Here is a 15,778-nt window from a genome sequence, read left to right on the forward strand (position 1 = left end):
TTGAATGCGCTATTCACTTCTCCTTAATGCATCCATGGATACAACAATTTCTCTGGAAAAGAAGTAGTCCAATGTGACCAAAACCACGAAAACACGTAGTAAGGAATTGTGCTTATCCTACTTCTTGTCTTAGTATTGATAAAACCAAATGTAGCATTACAGGAGCACAAGTAGAGACTGAACTAGATTACTTATTAACCCTCTGGCTTTGTTCAAAATCACTATCCACTCTTTTATGTTCTTTGCTACTTTTACTGCATAAAGTCTTTAACTAACATCAGTTCTTATCATAAGTATAAAATATCCATTCCTTTTTAATTTTTTAACCCTTCAAATGCCAGTTTGTTTGCACAATGCACTTGTTGGAAAACAACCTCAAAAATGACCACTTTCTATATTCTCAGTGCTACTGGTTTTCCTTGTATTATCAATAGCACAGTCTGAGATATGTAACTGATTAACAACAACACTGATTATTATGCATTGTTATTTTTGTGCAGGGAAAGCAAAATAGATAAAACTCCCACTCAACGTGTTTGTGGCCAAAAATGGCCACCTCCTGTTTGCATTCCCAAAATGCTATAAAATTAATATATATTAAAAGAGTTTTCCACTTTCACCAACTAGATTTTTTAAATTTTGCATCAGTCCTGGTCATGAAAACCAAAATTTAATTCAAATTCAGAATTTTAACCCTTTAAATGCCTGTTAGATCACATAATGCTAATGATTTATTTATTTAAGGGAGAAAAGCATAAAATCCCTTTTTTTAAACCAAATAATACATGCTACCTGATATATTTTTTAACCATCATCGCAGCTAAATGTATGTCAATAATTAGCAGTATCATTCATTTTTATGCATCATTACTTTTTTGTACAGTGACAAAAAAACATAAAAACTCCCACTTAGCATGTTCGTGGACAAAAATGGCCATCTCCTGTTTTTACAAAATGCTATACAAAATACCACATATTAAGATTATTTTCTACTTTCAACAGTTAATTTTTTTTAAATTAGAATCGTTCCTGACCATGAAATCCAAAATTTCATTCAATTTCAGAATTTTAACCCTTTAAATTTGATTTGAGAAATAAAGCAGTACTTGTTTACTTTGAACAAGAAAAACATTTATTTTTATAGAGAACAACAGCAGCATGTGTGTGTGAGAGAGAGAGAACGTTAAATAGTGTGTTTCAATGAGTGTGTGTGTGTGCATGCTCAAGGGCGGCAGGATGTGCAAACCACAGTAGAGTGGTCCTTGCAGACACACTTTCCACAGCTGGAGCAAGTGGTTGCTGTTCTTCTCCTGTAGGTGCACAGTTCGCACCTTCTCCTCATTTTGCTGGCGGTCCGTGGGTCACGCTCTGATTCAGACTGCTGTATCCCGGCAACAATGGCAGCAGCAGCTGTTGCGATTGCTGGGGTCACCAGCATGTGCCCCAGCTCTTCAAGGAACACTCTCCGTCGGTAGGTTTTAGAGGACTCCCACTCAGGATGGACTGATTTCCACAGGACAAAGGCATTGTATGCAGAGACATCCAGAAGATTGTAGAAGAGAGCCAGTGGCCAGCGGCTGGTTTTCCTTCGACAACTGTAGGTGCCAACAACCTTGTCTAGGTTATCCACACCGCCTTTGCACCTATTGTAGTCCAGGATTGTTGCAGGCTTCCTCTTTTCCCCGTTGCTGACTGCTGGTTCCCTGTGCTTTGTGCTCAAAAGAAGCACATTCTTCCCTTGCTTGGGCATGTAGGATACCGCCATGGTAGTTTTGGTGAAGGCGAAGACAGAAGACAGAATCTTCCTCTGGGGAGGTAGCTCTGGTTTGTTTCTCCTGATTGTGCCAACCAGAGCCAGTTTTCTTCTTCTGAGTTCCTCTGCCAAGGCGAACGAAGTAAAGAAATTGTCACATGTGACAGTGTGTCCTTGGAGCCCCTCTGTCAGTTGGAGTGTGACCCTCATTCCCTGGTTAACTTCCCGGGAGCTACCGGGGGGTTTTCCCGTGTAAATCTGCATCCTCCAGGCATAGGAGGTTGCCACATCACAGGTGACCCATATTTTAATGCCGTACTTTGCAGGCTTGTTGGGCATATATTGTCGAAATCCACAACGACCTTTGAATGCAACAAGCTGCTCGTCGACACACACATCAACCCCTGGATTGAACAAGAGGGGGAGGCGAGCCACCCACTTTTCCCACAGAATGCGAAATGCGGCGAGCTTATCGTCCCTGAAGCGTCCCGGGCGGGTGAGCCTGTCATCAAAGCGGATGTTAGAGCTGATCTGAGCATAGCGGTAGAGGGGCATCGTAGCACGAAATATGGCCCGTCCTGTCTTGTCACCCCACATGCCACGTGTAGCTTCATGTCTTGAGCGGTAGACGCCAGCCAGAATCAGAATCCCGATGTAGGTTCTCATCTCCACTTCATCCACATCCCTCCAATCCTCACACCTCCGCCTCCCATGCAGGTTTGTGTGGGTGCACAGCAGATGAATGATCTCCTCTGTTATAAACAGGTCAAAGGCAGACCTCAGGCTGCTGATGCGGGCAACTGCATACAGGGTGGGCCCTGGGGTGATACCAGTGGGTACTGGATTGTAGTGCAGGGTCTCTTTAGCAGTGGGAAACCACATAATTCTCCCATCACGAGACATCCACTCAGCCGCCAGCTCCTCTGTCTCTGCCACTGCTTCTACTGTCTCTGCCATTAGCTGCTCGGCCTCCGTCGCTGTGTCTGTATCGTCCTCACCCCCTGAGGAAGAGGAATCAGGCACTGGCTGATACTCCTCATCGTCAGTGGTGATGCTGCCATCCTCTGAGGAGGGTGTCCCCTCATCTTCAGGAGAGGATGTGTCCTCATCTTGGGTAGAAGATGTCTCTTCTTCAAGTGCAGAGGATTTCTCCCCATCTTCGCTCTCCGATTGCATCACATAGTCACGTGCTTGAAGCAGTGAATATGACCTTCTTGCCATCTTGCCAGAGAAAAAATGACCTGGGAGCTGTTAGGCTTACTTATAGCATTAGTATTGACTGCACCTGCATAAACACCAGGACAGATTTATAAACAGTGCCAGAGTTTGTTTTTGTTTCCCCTGTAGCTGCATCTTTGACCTCTGCAAGATGTCCTGTGATTTTTTTTTTTTGGAGAGTAGATATTTAGATGTGTAAGGGCTATTGTGTAGTTGTGTGTGGCATTTTTTATGAAGAAAAACAAAGCCACAGGTGCTTTCAACATGTGCATCAAAGCCAAGTTTTCCTGGGAAACTCAAAGCTCAATAGCCCGCATCAACAGAAATTCACTGCAACTTACATAATCATTTATTTCACTCATCTTTCAAATACATATTTGTGCTGCAATTTCACGCACAGGAACAATTCTTTTCATGCACAAACACAAATCATTATCTGACATCCTTAAGATCACACCTATGTCAAAATTGTGTCATTCATTCGTTCCATTGGCGTGCAGTAAGCCATCATACGCCCCTATTGGAAACTAAGAATATTACATGAAATTGCTCCCATGGCCAAAAATGGACAAATGACACAATCTGGTAGAAAACATTAAAAACTACAATTTGTGTTGAGTGTTGAGTTTAGAATGAAAGCAATTTTACCTAAATTGTATGATTTAATACTGTGAATAACAAGGAATTAAAAAATGTAGTTTTCATGGGTTTCAATTGGTCAGAAGTGGCCATGATGGAGCCAAGTTGTACAATTGGATGTATACAGTATATTATTGATATATTTAAAGAGCTGAAATTGAAAATTAAAAAATCAGAAAAAAATCCAGACCCTTGGGAAATTTCATTCCATATGCATTAACACAGCTAAAATGGTCAAAAAAAAGAAAGTGAACTGGACACAAATTGCCAGCATGGAGCCCAGAGGGTTAAAGTCAGATACACAACAATACATAACAATATCCGTCTAAAGTCAATTAACATTAGCCTGTGGTCATATCGGACCAAGTAAAGAGCAGGAAAACCCATGACTATTGAACTCTGACACAGAATGTGTTAGCTCTGTGTTTCTCTCAAAAAACAAAAAAAGTAATGATTTAATGGAAACCCTTTACAATTGGCTCCAATAAATCTCCAGAGAGATGGCTCTCTTGCCATCTCTCAGGTGTTTCGCATCAGTGGCTAAAGCCAGGCCTCTTCGCCTTTGTGTGACATCATTGCTGATCCTCCAGTCTCTTCCTACATGCCCTAATCTCCCAAACTGAAAGACTTTCAACATATTAAAAGGCTCACAATGCTCCAACATATAGAAAGAAAAAATGAATGAGAATGATCTAATCCCAGTAATCAACATAGATATCACAGATTCAAACAGCAACACATGTAAAGAACATGTGCTCGTTAGCGTCTTCAGCAGTCAAGTGAAAACCCCATTGGGGTCTCCTCACCCTGAATTTGTTATTCATGAACATAAAGTGAGCCTTCCTCTGATTAATGATGACTTAAGGATTTCACTCGAACAGAAACAGCTAATTGGTATTAATCCTGTTTGGGCTTACACTAAATTTTTCCATGAATTTTGCCCACCATAATCTTCCATCTTGCCTTAGCCGTCAGCCACAACATCTGGTCGCTGACAAGTGCTATCTGTTTTATTCATAGCCTCAGTGAAGAGAACAGCCTGTGTGCACACTGAACCGAGCAACATGCTCAGAGCGGACGTACCTGTGCGAACAGAACATGTGATGGAACCATTTTCAGTGTTTGAGGCAGGACTGTTTGGGAGAAAGTCAAATGGGCCCAGTATTTTCTTTTAGGCCACTGCTGCACCCAAAGGGAACGATAAACAATACTCTCTTCAACATAACTTTGCCAACACTCGGACAAAGTTACAAGTTATGTTCGTCAAAAAAGGCAAGCATTTGGCCACGTTCTTTAACTTAATGATTAGCTTTGCAAGATAAAGGTGAAGTATTTTACGAATACTTTGTATGCCATCGAGCTCGCAAACGCGCTGGCCGACGACTGCACACTTTACAAAACTACCAGTCAACTTTTCTCGCTTGAAGGAAATAACTCCATAGCCTTTTTCATTCTAAAAGACCTGCGGCGCTACAACATTGTGAATAACAATGGGTTTCCCATTGCAGTGGAGAGTCTATTTTCCACCGGTGGAGACATTAGTAACAGAGCAGCGGCGGACTCTCTCTTTTTTTTTTTTTGCCTGACTCCAGAAACACATGGACCAGTTTCTTCAAAAGACGTCAGAAGACTGTAACATGTTTCCAGGACCCGGTTAGCTTACTGCCGGATTCATGTGTTTCCTTTTGCATTTCAGTGGACTAAAAACATAAGGCAATGGTTTGGCACACTGCAGTAAGAGACTGAAACTAGTGCCTCCTTCTCTACTGTATGAATCGAGACTTGATTTTGGATTTAGAATAAATACTGGATGGAATCATGATTCTCCACGTCTCAAAAAAAAAAAAAAACCCCACCATCCTCTCCGCTGCCTTTGTCCCAGATGTGCAGCCTGCAATGCACTTTTACCAAACAGAGATACACAATTCATACTATAACCAACCAACATTTTTTTTGTAGCTAACTTACAAAATTAGCATTAACTTATTACAACTGATGAAATTTAAAAATGAAAAGCTCATAGGGCACAGGAAGTTTGCATTCTGTTGCAATGGCGTGCCCTGGATCACTGTATTTTCATGTTTTGCGATGTAACTGCTATCAAATGCATAAACCTCAGTATAAAGATGGTTACTTTCCACATGAGGACCATTTTCTACAGAGACGCTGTATCACACATTATGTTCCAGGTCTGTTTAAGGTTGTTTTCATCAAGTAGAGAATTAACAGCCTTGTAACCTTGCTCTGCTCTATCCTGCAATTACAATTTCCCCGGTTTGTTACTGATTGATGCTTTAGACAAGATGAACCACAATGAGCATTTTGATAAAGTAATTGAGTTTAAAGGTGAATATGCTCCCTGAGACAGCGACGCAGCAACCAGTTTTGCTCCAGCCTTGTATCCTTTCAGTTTGCTGCTGATTAATGTTGTGTAAGACCATATAATACAAACAAATCCCTTCACTGCGGCAAAAAGGAAAATGTCATTGAAATATGCTCTTTAATACAGACCAAATACTGGACTCAGATAAACACAAACATTTCCTTTGTCATTAAAGGCAATGCGGGAGCTGAATGTTAGTTCGCTCTGCATCTGTTCAGCGATTGATAAAAATGACTCTAAGGTCAATCAAATTAGCTTGCGTGCTTGAAGTTGCTTCATTCCTCAAAAGGATATAAATGCACAGAATCTACATAGGTTAGCTAACTTTCACGACTGCTATTGAATTGGAAGAAATGCCAATATTTGGCGAGCCGGTGGAGTTCGATGCACAGGGCACTGACACAAGAGAAAATGAGATCTTACGAGGATGAAATATTTTATGCTGTAATGCCTAAAGCTTTATGACTCCAGCAAAAAAGCTGTAGGCAGTTTGCATCCATTAACACATTTTATTGCAGGGCTATGCATATGTATAGTAGAATATGACTGGATTTAAGTCTGGCACACTCAGACGACTGCTGCACAACTTTATGTAGCATCATTTATGTAGCATGGCGAGGACTTATAAATGATTCATAAAGCTTGATCAAGCCTTTGAAGTCATAATGTGATTTTTGTATCTCTGAAGGTCATTCTGACAACTATTGATACTGTGTAGATGCTTTACTTGTTAGGTTAGAGAAGTCTTTAGCATATTCTGTGCTCTTTCGAACGTGTTTCTCTTATATTGCAACAACTGAAAGAAGCAGAATTTTACACTGCTGGTGTTCAAAGATAAATGAGTGCTCTGAGACTGAGAGTGTTTGGGAGCTTTTATTTGTACATGAAGGCAGTCAGCATTTATTGTAAAGCATGATGTGAGAAATCTTTATAGCACTTTTGTAAAAACCCTTGTTGAGCTCTCTGAAAGGTTTTAAGTGTCAGAACTTTTAGTGGGGAAAGAAATCAAATACATTTTGTTACAATAACTAATAAAAGACTGACTAGTACATTCCAGAGAAGGAACAAAAGCACAAGCAGCTATATCCTAAAGATACTGTGGAGAACTAAGGCTCTTATATAAAATGTCATACCGATTTACAGCTCGGAGCTGCTCCGCTGAATGGAGGACTGGCGTTCTGGATTTGTACAATGTTTGTCAGAAATTTTACATCCAAATAATAATGAGATGCATGAGATTGATCAGTTCTGATCCAGTAAATTCTGCCCCCACCCATCCCCAGAACATCGCCAAAGGGTGTACAGTCACTTCAGTTCACTACAGTCATCTTCTGCAGGTAGAGCTATACATGGTGAAATTACAGAACTGCAATTGTGAGAAACTCCATTTTATGGTTACTTCATATATACAAATACCAAATGGTTCTGAGATGTTAATGGGGACTATGTGGATCCATGGTCTGCATCCATTCAATTCAATTTCAATTCAGTTCAATTCAATTCAGTTTTATTTATATAGCGCCAAATCACAACAAAAGTCCTCTCATGACACTTTACAAATAGAGCAGGTCTAGACCGACTCTTTATAATGTTATTACAGAGACCCAACAGTTCCCACCATGAGCAGCACTATGGAGACAGTGGCAAGGAACAACTTCCTTTTAAGAGGCAGAAACCTCGAACAGAACCAGACTCTAGGTGGGGGGGGGGGGTCATCTGCTTTGACCGGTTGGGTTGGAGAGAGAGAGAGACATAGAGAGGGAGGGAGAAAGAGAGAGGGGGAGAGAGAGGTAGACAGACAGAAAGAGACAGAGAGAGAGATAGACGTAGAGACACAGACAGACAGGCAGAGATGTATGGCAGCACTAGCAGTAGAAATAGCAGCTATAATTATAATAATAATGGAAATATGACTGATAATAGTAGTTACATCTGTAATAATAGCTGACATTAATAATAACAATAACAGCTTTAATAGTAACAGAACTATGACTAAACATAATAACTGTAGTGATGAGAGTCAGGCAGGCCCATGGCGGCAGCAGCACCCAGGCGTACCAGGACCACGATCCACAGGAACCTGCGAGACGACAAAGCACAAAGAAACTCCGGGGGAAGATATAAAGTTAGTAACATGCATTGGACTGTAATGAATGTGTGAAGATGGAGAGGGGGAGGAGGAAAGCTCAGTGCATCATGGGAAGTCCCCCGGCAGTGTAGGCCTATAGCAGCATAACTAGGGGGCTGGTCCAGGCAGGCCTGAGCCAGCCCTGACTATAAGCGTTATCAAAAAGCAAAGTTAAGCCTTCTCTTAAAAGTAGAGAGTGTGTCTGCCTCCCGGACCCAAACTGGAAGCCGATTCCACAGGAGAGGAGCTTGATAGCTGAAGGCTCTGGCTCCTGTTCTGTTTTTGGAGACTCTAGGAACCACAAGCAGCCCTGCATTCTGGGAGCGCAGTGCTCTAGTGGGGTAATAGGGTACTATGAGCTCTTTAAGATATGATGGTGCCTGACCAGTAAGAGCTTTGTAGGTCAGGAGAAGGATTTTAAACTCTATTCTAGATTTTACAGGGAGCCAGTACAGAGAAGCTAACACAGGAGAAATATGATCTGTTTTCCTGGTTCCTGTCAGTACACGTGCCGCAGCGTCCTGGATCAGCTGGAGAGTCCTCAGGGACTTATTGGGACAGCCTGATAATAAGGAATTGCAATAATCCAGCCTAGACGTGACAAATGCATGGACTCATTTTTCTGCATCTATTTGAGACAGGATCTTCCTGATTTTTGCAATGTTACGGAGGTGAAAGAAGGCAGTCCTTGAAGTTTGTTTTTTACGTGGGAGTTAAGAGACATGTCCTGATCAAAGACTCCGAGATTCCTCACGGTGGCGCAGGAGGCCAGTTTTCTCTTTGTTGGAATTCCTTTGGTTAATCAGTGTATCTTTAGGTCAGTCAGCTGTTCGTCCATGTCCATGTCATTTCTGGTTCAGCATGAAGGAGGATGCGCTGGTAAAGCCTGGCTCACCCCATTGGCCACCATACACAAAGCACAAGCTTTTTGGGTCATTTCTACGGTGGCCCTGAGAGCTCAACACATTGCAACTTAAGAAAACACGTGAAAATAGACACCAGCAAATTAAGAAACAAATGTCAGTCGTGACAAAAGTCGAGCGCGTAACATTACATAACTTATCAGCGTTGACTTTTGGTTTCACACGGGACACGAACCCTGGCTTCCAAGGTGAAAGTCCTCTGTTGGTAACGATTAGGCAACGACAAAGTAAATGATCAATTGTACACACATACACAGAAAACAACAAAGCTGAAACCACAGAGCCTCACCCTAAAATGTGTCCAGGAAAACCGAGACATAAAAGGAAAGACTTGACATACCGCACCTTACCATAGCCATGTCTGGTAAAGTGAAAGGGTCTGCAAGAGAAGTGAAGAGCACTGTGTGCGATATAAAGGAGCAGGCACTCTGATACTGTATATATCAGGTCCCCTGACCAATAACCATCAATTTCAACTTTTAAATATATATTATCCCACCGGCCTTTTGAGGCAAGTTAAGAGGACATGCATTTTGTCACTGATTTCAAAAAGTGCCGCCTGCATCATTCACTGAAGTGACATCCATTTTGGCTTATTTATGTGAAAGCTGAAGCTGTGTCTTGACAGCCAGTGAATGAGCCACAGTTGCAAAATGCGACCCTGAGAAAGGCGAATTTCCCCCCCCTAAATATTTCTGAAATCTCATCTGCCTTAGCTACAAGCTGCTCTGCAAGCACTTAAAGATTTCCTCATGGTTGTTTGATATTGGGCACGAAAGCGCATTATTGACAAAGCACTTTGACAAAAAGAAAGAAATTAACAATGGGAAAATTGTCCCCTGACTCGAAGTTCTCCTCAGCTTTACGGTATCTTTCAGCATCTTTCCGCTCATTGTTTTGTTTTATGGCCATTTTGTTATCATACAGTTTTGGCTCAGTCTCACCACTCTTATCAGGCAGCTGTTTTCAATGGGAAACCCACTATAGACTAATTGCTCAGCACCAAATGGCAGAGAAATTAAGCAACTAGCTGGTGAACATAGCGGTGCATTTAACTGCTAAAGAGACAGATGTTCTTCTCTGGAGTAGGTAGAGACCAAAAACAGAGCTAAAAGAGAATATTGGGCTTGAGTTGGCCCTGAGAAAAATGAATACTCATGTTGCTCCTGGTCTGCTGGATGTGTAAACAGCCAACTGTTTGCTAACACGCTCACCATATAAACTGATAATAATCTCTATGTCGTTCCGATACGAGCAAGTTGCCAAAAGGTCCGTTAATGCTGTTAATGCTTTGTTGTCAAGCATATGGATATATATTGATATGATCACATGAACAATGATCGATGCTCAAATGATTTACATGGCTGAAAGCTTCAGACGAAAGGGCTGGAAAGTGGTCCTTGATTTTTTTTTGGTCTGTTGATGTTTTGCTAAGTGGCCCATTTACTATCAAAAACAGCTCCAGTGTCTTTCCCAGGTTCCTTTATCCATGAAGGAATGGCAGAAACATGCCATTGTGAGTATCAGAAAGCATGAACTGCTCATTTCTCAGGCTTATAGTGACATTTTGTGTTTCAGAACGCACTCACAGCATCTTGAACAACATGGCACAGTTTGTTTGTTTTTTTTAATCTTCAATCCCCCGAAGCAACAAGCCTCATTTTTATTTTGTTTGTTGCTTCTGACATCGGTGACACAGCGTGGCAAGCCATCACTGCTGGACCGAGAAGACATTTGTTACTTTTCACTTGTTATGGATGAGCAAGATCAGAGAAAACAAATGAAGAAGCTACGGTTTGTCGAACACTGCGACGCTGCGAAGACAATTCAGGTGACGGAGGAGGTACAGTATGAGAAGGCTTCACGCCGCGTCAGCTGGACTTTGGCGGCTGCTGCGAATTCGCAACGGCTGCTGCTTGGAGAAAGCCTCATGCAGAACAAGGGAAGAAAAGCCTCGACATTTGCGTGGACTTTCTTTTAACTGATTGATGATTCTTTGCAGAGATCTCTGCCTTTGAGAACTGCTTTTCCAGCCCTTTGCAATTCCCCCACAGGAGTTTCAATAACACGTCTGCCTCTTATCTTGACCTGTTCGCTCCCACCTTTTCCACCTCACACCTTTTCTTTTCATGCAAGTCAATTTATCCTTGAACTCCCACTCAGAGGGTGTTTTGTCTTTTGCAGCTGGACCTACGAAAAGATCCCTTGATCCTTATCACAGAGAACATTTGTTCCCACAAGTAAGTGCTTCCAAGTAGTCTTCGTGCTTGGGAGGAGCCGTGGCATCATGCAGGGGATGAAAGGAGAAAACTCTCGCTCTGAAATGTAATTCATTCAGCACTTCCCGTCAGTGCTCTGACAGGCTCTCCACATCAGCTGCAAATGAATGTGTAAAAAATTTAAAAATTGAATTCCTCAACCTTGAGGGGGAGAGTGGTGGTGGCGTGCCCATTTGCTGCAGGCAGGCAAAATGGAAGCAGAGTAAAGTTTTCACGTCGCATTTGGCTTTCCAGCAAAGCGCTTTCGCATGCAAGGCTTTGACGGCATCATGCATAATCATGATGTGTATGGCATCTGTGTAGTTTTGCGAGCAGTAAATTGGGAAACATTAAAGCCTGGTCGCACAGCACATTTCCTCTCGCACGGTGACTTTTTTTTATGGTTTCCTGGAATCTGCTTAGCCCGCAACGCTGTGTTGAAATGGCACATCATCAAATTTAAGGGTCCTAATGGTGGATGAGACACAATGGCTAGTCTTTAAGTACTCAGGCTCCCACCTCTTTTGGAATTGTCTGTCTTCAGAAGACATTTCCTTTTTTTATTCATTCCGAGATAGCTCGGAGAAACGGCTTCAACAGATTCACTCTCTAGGAGATAAAAATTCATGGCAGGCAAGATCCAGCCCACAGGCCTGGAGATTGGCATGTGGTGCACGAGTCTAGTTTAGAGAGTGCGTTCCAACTTCGAATATGAACTGCTGATGGATTTTTATCAAGATTGTTTTCCTGACCAAAAAGCGGAAAAATTGTTTTTTTTACGATTTTGAGGATGTAACTCAAAATGACATGCTGCTGCTCGTGCCTTGTGCTTTGTGTGCGTAGTGTTTTTCATCCATTCTGATGCACCACAGTCACCTAAACAGAGCTCCAGTGCTCTGAGCTAATTGTCAGCGTGCACTATGTGGAGTGACAGACAACAAGTGATACAGTGCACTTACTTTTGTTTGTTTTTATATTTTTCGGGATGTAACTCAAAGTGACATTCCACTTTGTTCACACACAGTGAACTTTCGGCCGTTGTTTGCGAGCATAGTTATTACAGTTATAGTTATTCATGTGCTGTTTGTATTGCAGAGACTTTGGAAGACATTGGCCACTTCGATCAGTTCTTCCTCCATTTTGTTTAACACTATGAACCCAACTGGTGTGAATCTCACTTACAACTCTGTCAATCAAAGCACTTAAAGCGACCAATTCTGAATAGGACTTGGTTGTGATGACTGATAGGACCAAGTTGGACCGGTTCTGTTCCAGTCTGGGTCAGTTGGTGTTGACAGTCGGCAGATAAAATCATATATTGTGTGTAATAGTAATTATGGTGTTTTAATGTTTTCCACGGATCATTTTCTGTATATCAAAGGTTGCAGTGCAAACAGGAAATGCTACTAGCTAATGCAGCATGACTTGCGAAGAAATATGATGCTTCTTCTGTTCCCAAAAAAGTCCCATTGACATTTATAGTAACGCAAAAGTCCAGCCCTGGAACATAGCATCACTCAACAGCATGTCGTGTTTGATTCCAGATGTCTAGCTAAGGATGGTGAAAAACAATCGCATGAGATGCAAGTCCGTGGGTGAGTTGAGGGGCCGCTGGAATTCAAATCTGTCTGTAGCAACGGCAGGACAGAGAGGTCTGAATGCTGTAGACGTTTTCAGACAGCAGAGGTTACAGCTGAAAAGTGTCGGTGGCTTTTATGGACATTACGATGGTGTAAATACCCCTGCTGCCGCGTTGGTGCATTTTCGTGGGAGCTGTGGGTTTTTTTCAAATCGCAAAGGTTTCGATGTCTAATAGCGAATGCTGCAGTGGATGTCAGTTTGTCTCAGAACATGCAAAGTAAATCTGATGAACGTAATGCTGAGTGAGAGATTGCATTGAGTTTCAGAAGCCTAAAATTAAAACAAAGTTTTCAGTAGTTGAAAGTTATTAAGTATATTTACTAAAGGGGGCGGGGGCACAAATGGCTAATGGTCAATGTTGCTCATTGCAGGCAGTGCCTGTACTATCTCCTATTTGTAATTATTTCTAGTTTTTCTATAGCTTCTTACTACGTTCTAGTTATTACAATATTACGAAATTTCATGGCAATCCACTCAATAGTTGTTGAGACTTTTCGGTCTGGACCAAAGTGGTGGGCCGACCCGAGCCATGCCCCGCCTTCGGGTGTGGCCATTTGGAACAGCTATAAACACCTTTGCCTTTAATAAATGTGTTTGTGCGACACTTTGTACGCACACGTTCATCTCAAGCATACCCCAACGCTAAAGCTTGTTTAGCTGACAGGTTATGTTTCGAAACAAAGACTTTTCAGGAAACTTTAACCTGCTGCAAGTGAATTACACCTGCTGCCTGCAGACGCCCATTGACTGAGTGCGGTGAAATAGAGAGGTGGTATGCTCAAGAGGACATCGAACACTCTCCGCAGGTAGACAATGTTGCAGCCCGAGCACACACTGCAGTAATTGCTGGGGAGGGGAACTCTGTGAGGGGTCCTTTAGGTATTAATTGGTGTGCTGGTAGTTTCATCTCCTTTTTCTTTTTTTTGGAAGCCGTTCCGGCATGACGCTGCATCAGAGGGACAGATGAAGGCGAGCACCGTGTGGTTCGCTGAGATTGCAACAGGAGCCTGAGACAAATATCTTCCATTCAAAGGGCACTTCAAAGCCGCGCAAAGACCGTGATGTTGATATTCATGAAGAATTTTTTTGACAGTGGCTGAGTTCGGTTGCTTTTTATTCCCCCGACCCCTCCCCCACCTGATGGATAAGCCAACTGAATGTTGCTGCGAAGAATGTTTTATATCATGCCTGAGGGGTGTGTGTGTGTGTGTACAGAGTTGACACATCTGAATGATTGATACGGCTTCAACGTGAGCATCTTCGATTGGAAAAATAAATGAGAGAAGTGGGAGTTGGAGTGGGTAATAAATGAATTTTGCCTAAGGCGTTGACGGGTCTGTTCCAGGTGGTGGAGGCAAAGGTGACAAAACATCTCATCTCAAGTGCATTATTTAAAACACATTATTTAAAAAACACAAATGCAAGGTGACACCTTCACCATGTGAATGCTACATTTATAACAGCGGCAAAAAAAAACCTGGACTGTATCTCTGTTAAGCATTCAGTAGCGTTTATGCCCCTTTATATTAACCTTTAGACTGTGTTTCCATTTATGGCACTATACTATGTGGTGTACCTTCCTTTATGTTCTCTTATGCTCCGTCTGAGCACAATGCAAACTCAAATAATGAAGGGTTAGGGTTAGTAAGACTAGATTTTGACAGTAGTTAATCCAGACTTGGACACACTGCATTAAATAATAAGGCACTACACATCCACTCAGGTGTTTTTACTTATTGTGTCTGAGTTGACCTCTTCATTGTGACATGTCATAGCAGGAAAAGCACAGGTGTAATAAAGATCATATTAAAAACGGCTGCATTCCATCTAAGTGAGCTAGTTCCAGGGTCCCGTTACTGTGCATGCTGGCCCACTGGTGTGGATTAATGGGACACTAGATGGAATTTAGCTGTCGCCAACAACTTTTCCTGCTATGACCACACCACCTGTGTAGCTGTGTATGTAATTGGGCAACTAATTGTAGTGACTGCAGATGTTAGTTTCAGGGCAGCAATCATAGCTAACAGCACAGTTTCAGTCAGATCTATTTGGGAGGGTTTGACGGATTCGGAAGAGGATTTGAGCCAGAGGAAGAAAAAAGAGATTAAAAAGTGAGTTCTATGATTACAGATCTATGAAAATGCAGAAAATTAAAGTCAATCTCAACAAAGTCCGAATTTTACATCAGAATAAGAATGAATCAACAATGTTGACATTTGTTTTACCGTCAAATTGAAACTTGCTCCTCAAAACATTGAGATTAATCTCAGAACTGTTTTGTTATGTTTCTTTCACATACTGTAGCCCTCATCTTCAATATCTGAACATAATGCTCTTTTATGCTTAAGTATATACTGAGACTTTGATTATCAAACTTTCAGAAGATCAAGAATGAACATTTTATGGACAAGCCTGTGTTTACAGAGGATTTATGCCACAGGAATAACATTTCATATACATATATATATTGCACAGCAACTTCTGTTAAGCGTAATTAGTATCCTTTGTGTCATTTTGTTAACTGTTAATAAGATATTGGCACAATATGTTGTTTTGAAATTAGAGGATTACATGTAAATTCCTTAGCCTGGGTGGTAATGAGTATTCAACTGGAACATTATTTCTTTCTCAGACAAAGAGCGATGGCTTAATTTTTTAGTATTTCTCATACTCGGTCGTAAATTAGTCTAATATGTCAGAGCCATGAAAGTTCAAACCAACTGGGGAAACAGGCTGCCCGTTTTGCAGTTTAAGAGTAACAGACTGTGCTTTAGATCTTGATTTTGTAATTTGTCATTGTTTTGTTTTTGTGCACAGATTGTTTCATTTGCATAT

The 15,778-nt window shown here is 41.8% G+C and overlaps 1 protein-coding gene across 1 annotated transcript; it reads right to left on the reverse strand.

Annotated features, from left to right (window-relative positions):
- Positions 1-1,222: 1,222 nt before the first annotated feature.
- LOC139299212 (piggyBac transposable element-derived protein 4-like) lies at positions 1,223-2,929 on the reverse strand. Its single transcript, XM_070922115.1, has one exon. It carries the CDS (start codon positions 2,927-2,929, stop codon positions 1,223-1,225), a length of 1,707 nt encoding a protein of 568 aa, XP_070778216.1.
- Between the last annotated feature and the right edge of the window lie 12,849 nt (positions 2,930-15,778).

Source organism: Enoplosus armatus, chromosome 16 (genome assembly GCF_043641665.1).
Source record: "Enoplosus armatus isolate fEnoArm2 chromosome 16, fEnoArm2.hap1, whole genome shotgun sequence".
In the NCBI taxonomy this organism is placed as follows: Eukaryota; Metazoa; Chordata; class Actinopteri; order Centrarchiformes; family Enoplosidae; genus Enoplosus; species Enoplosus armatus.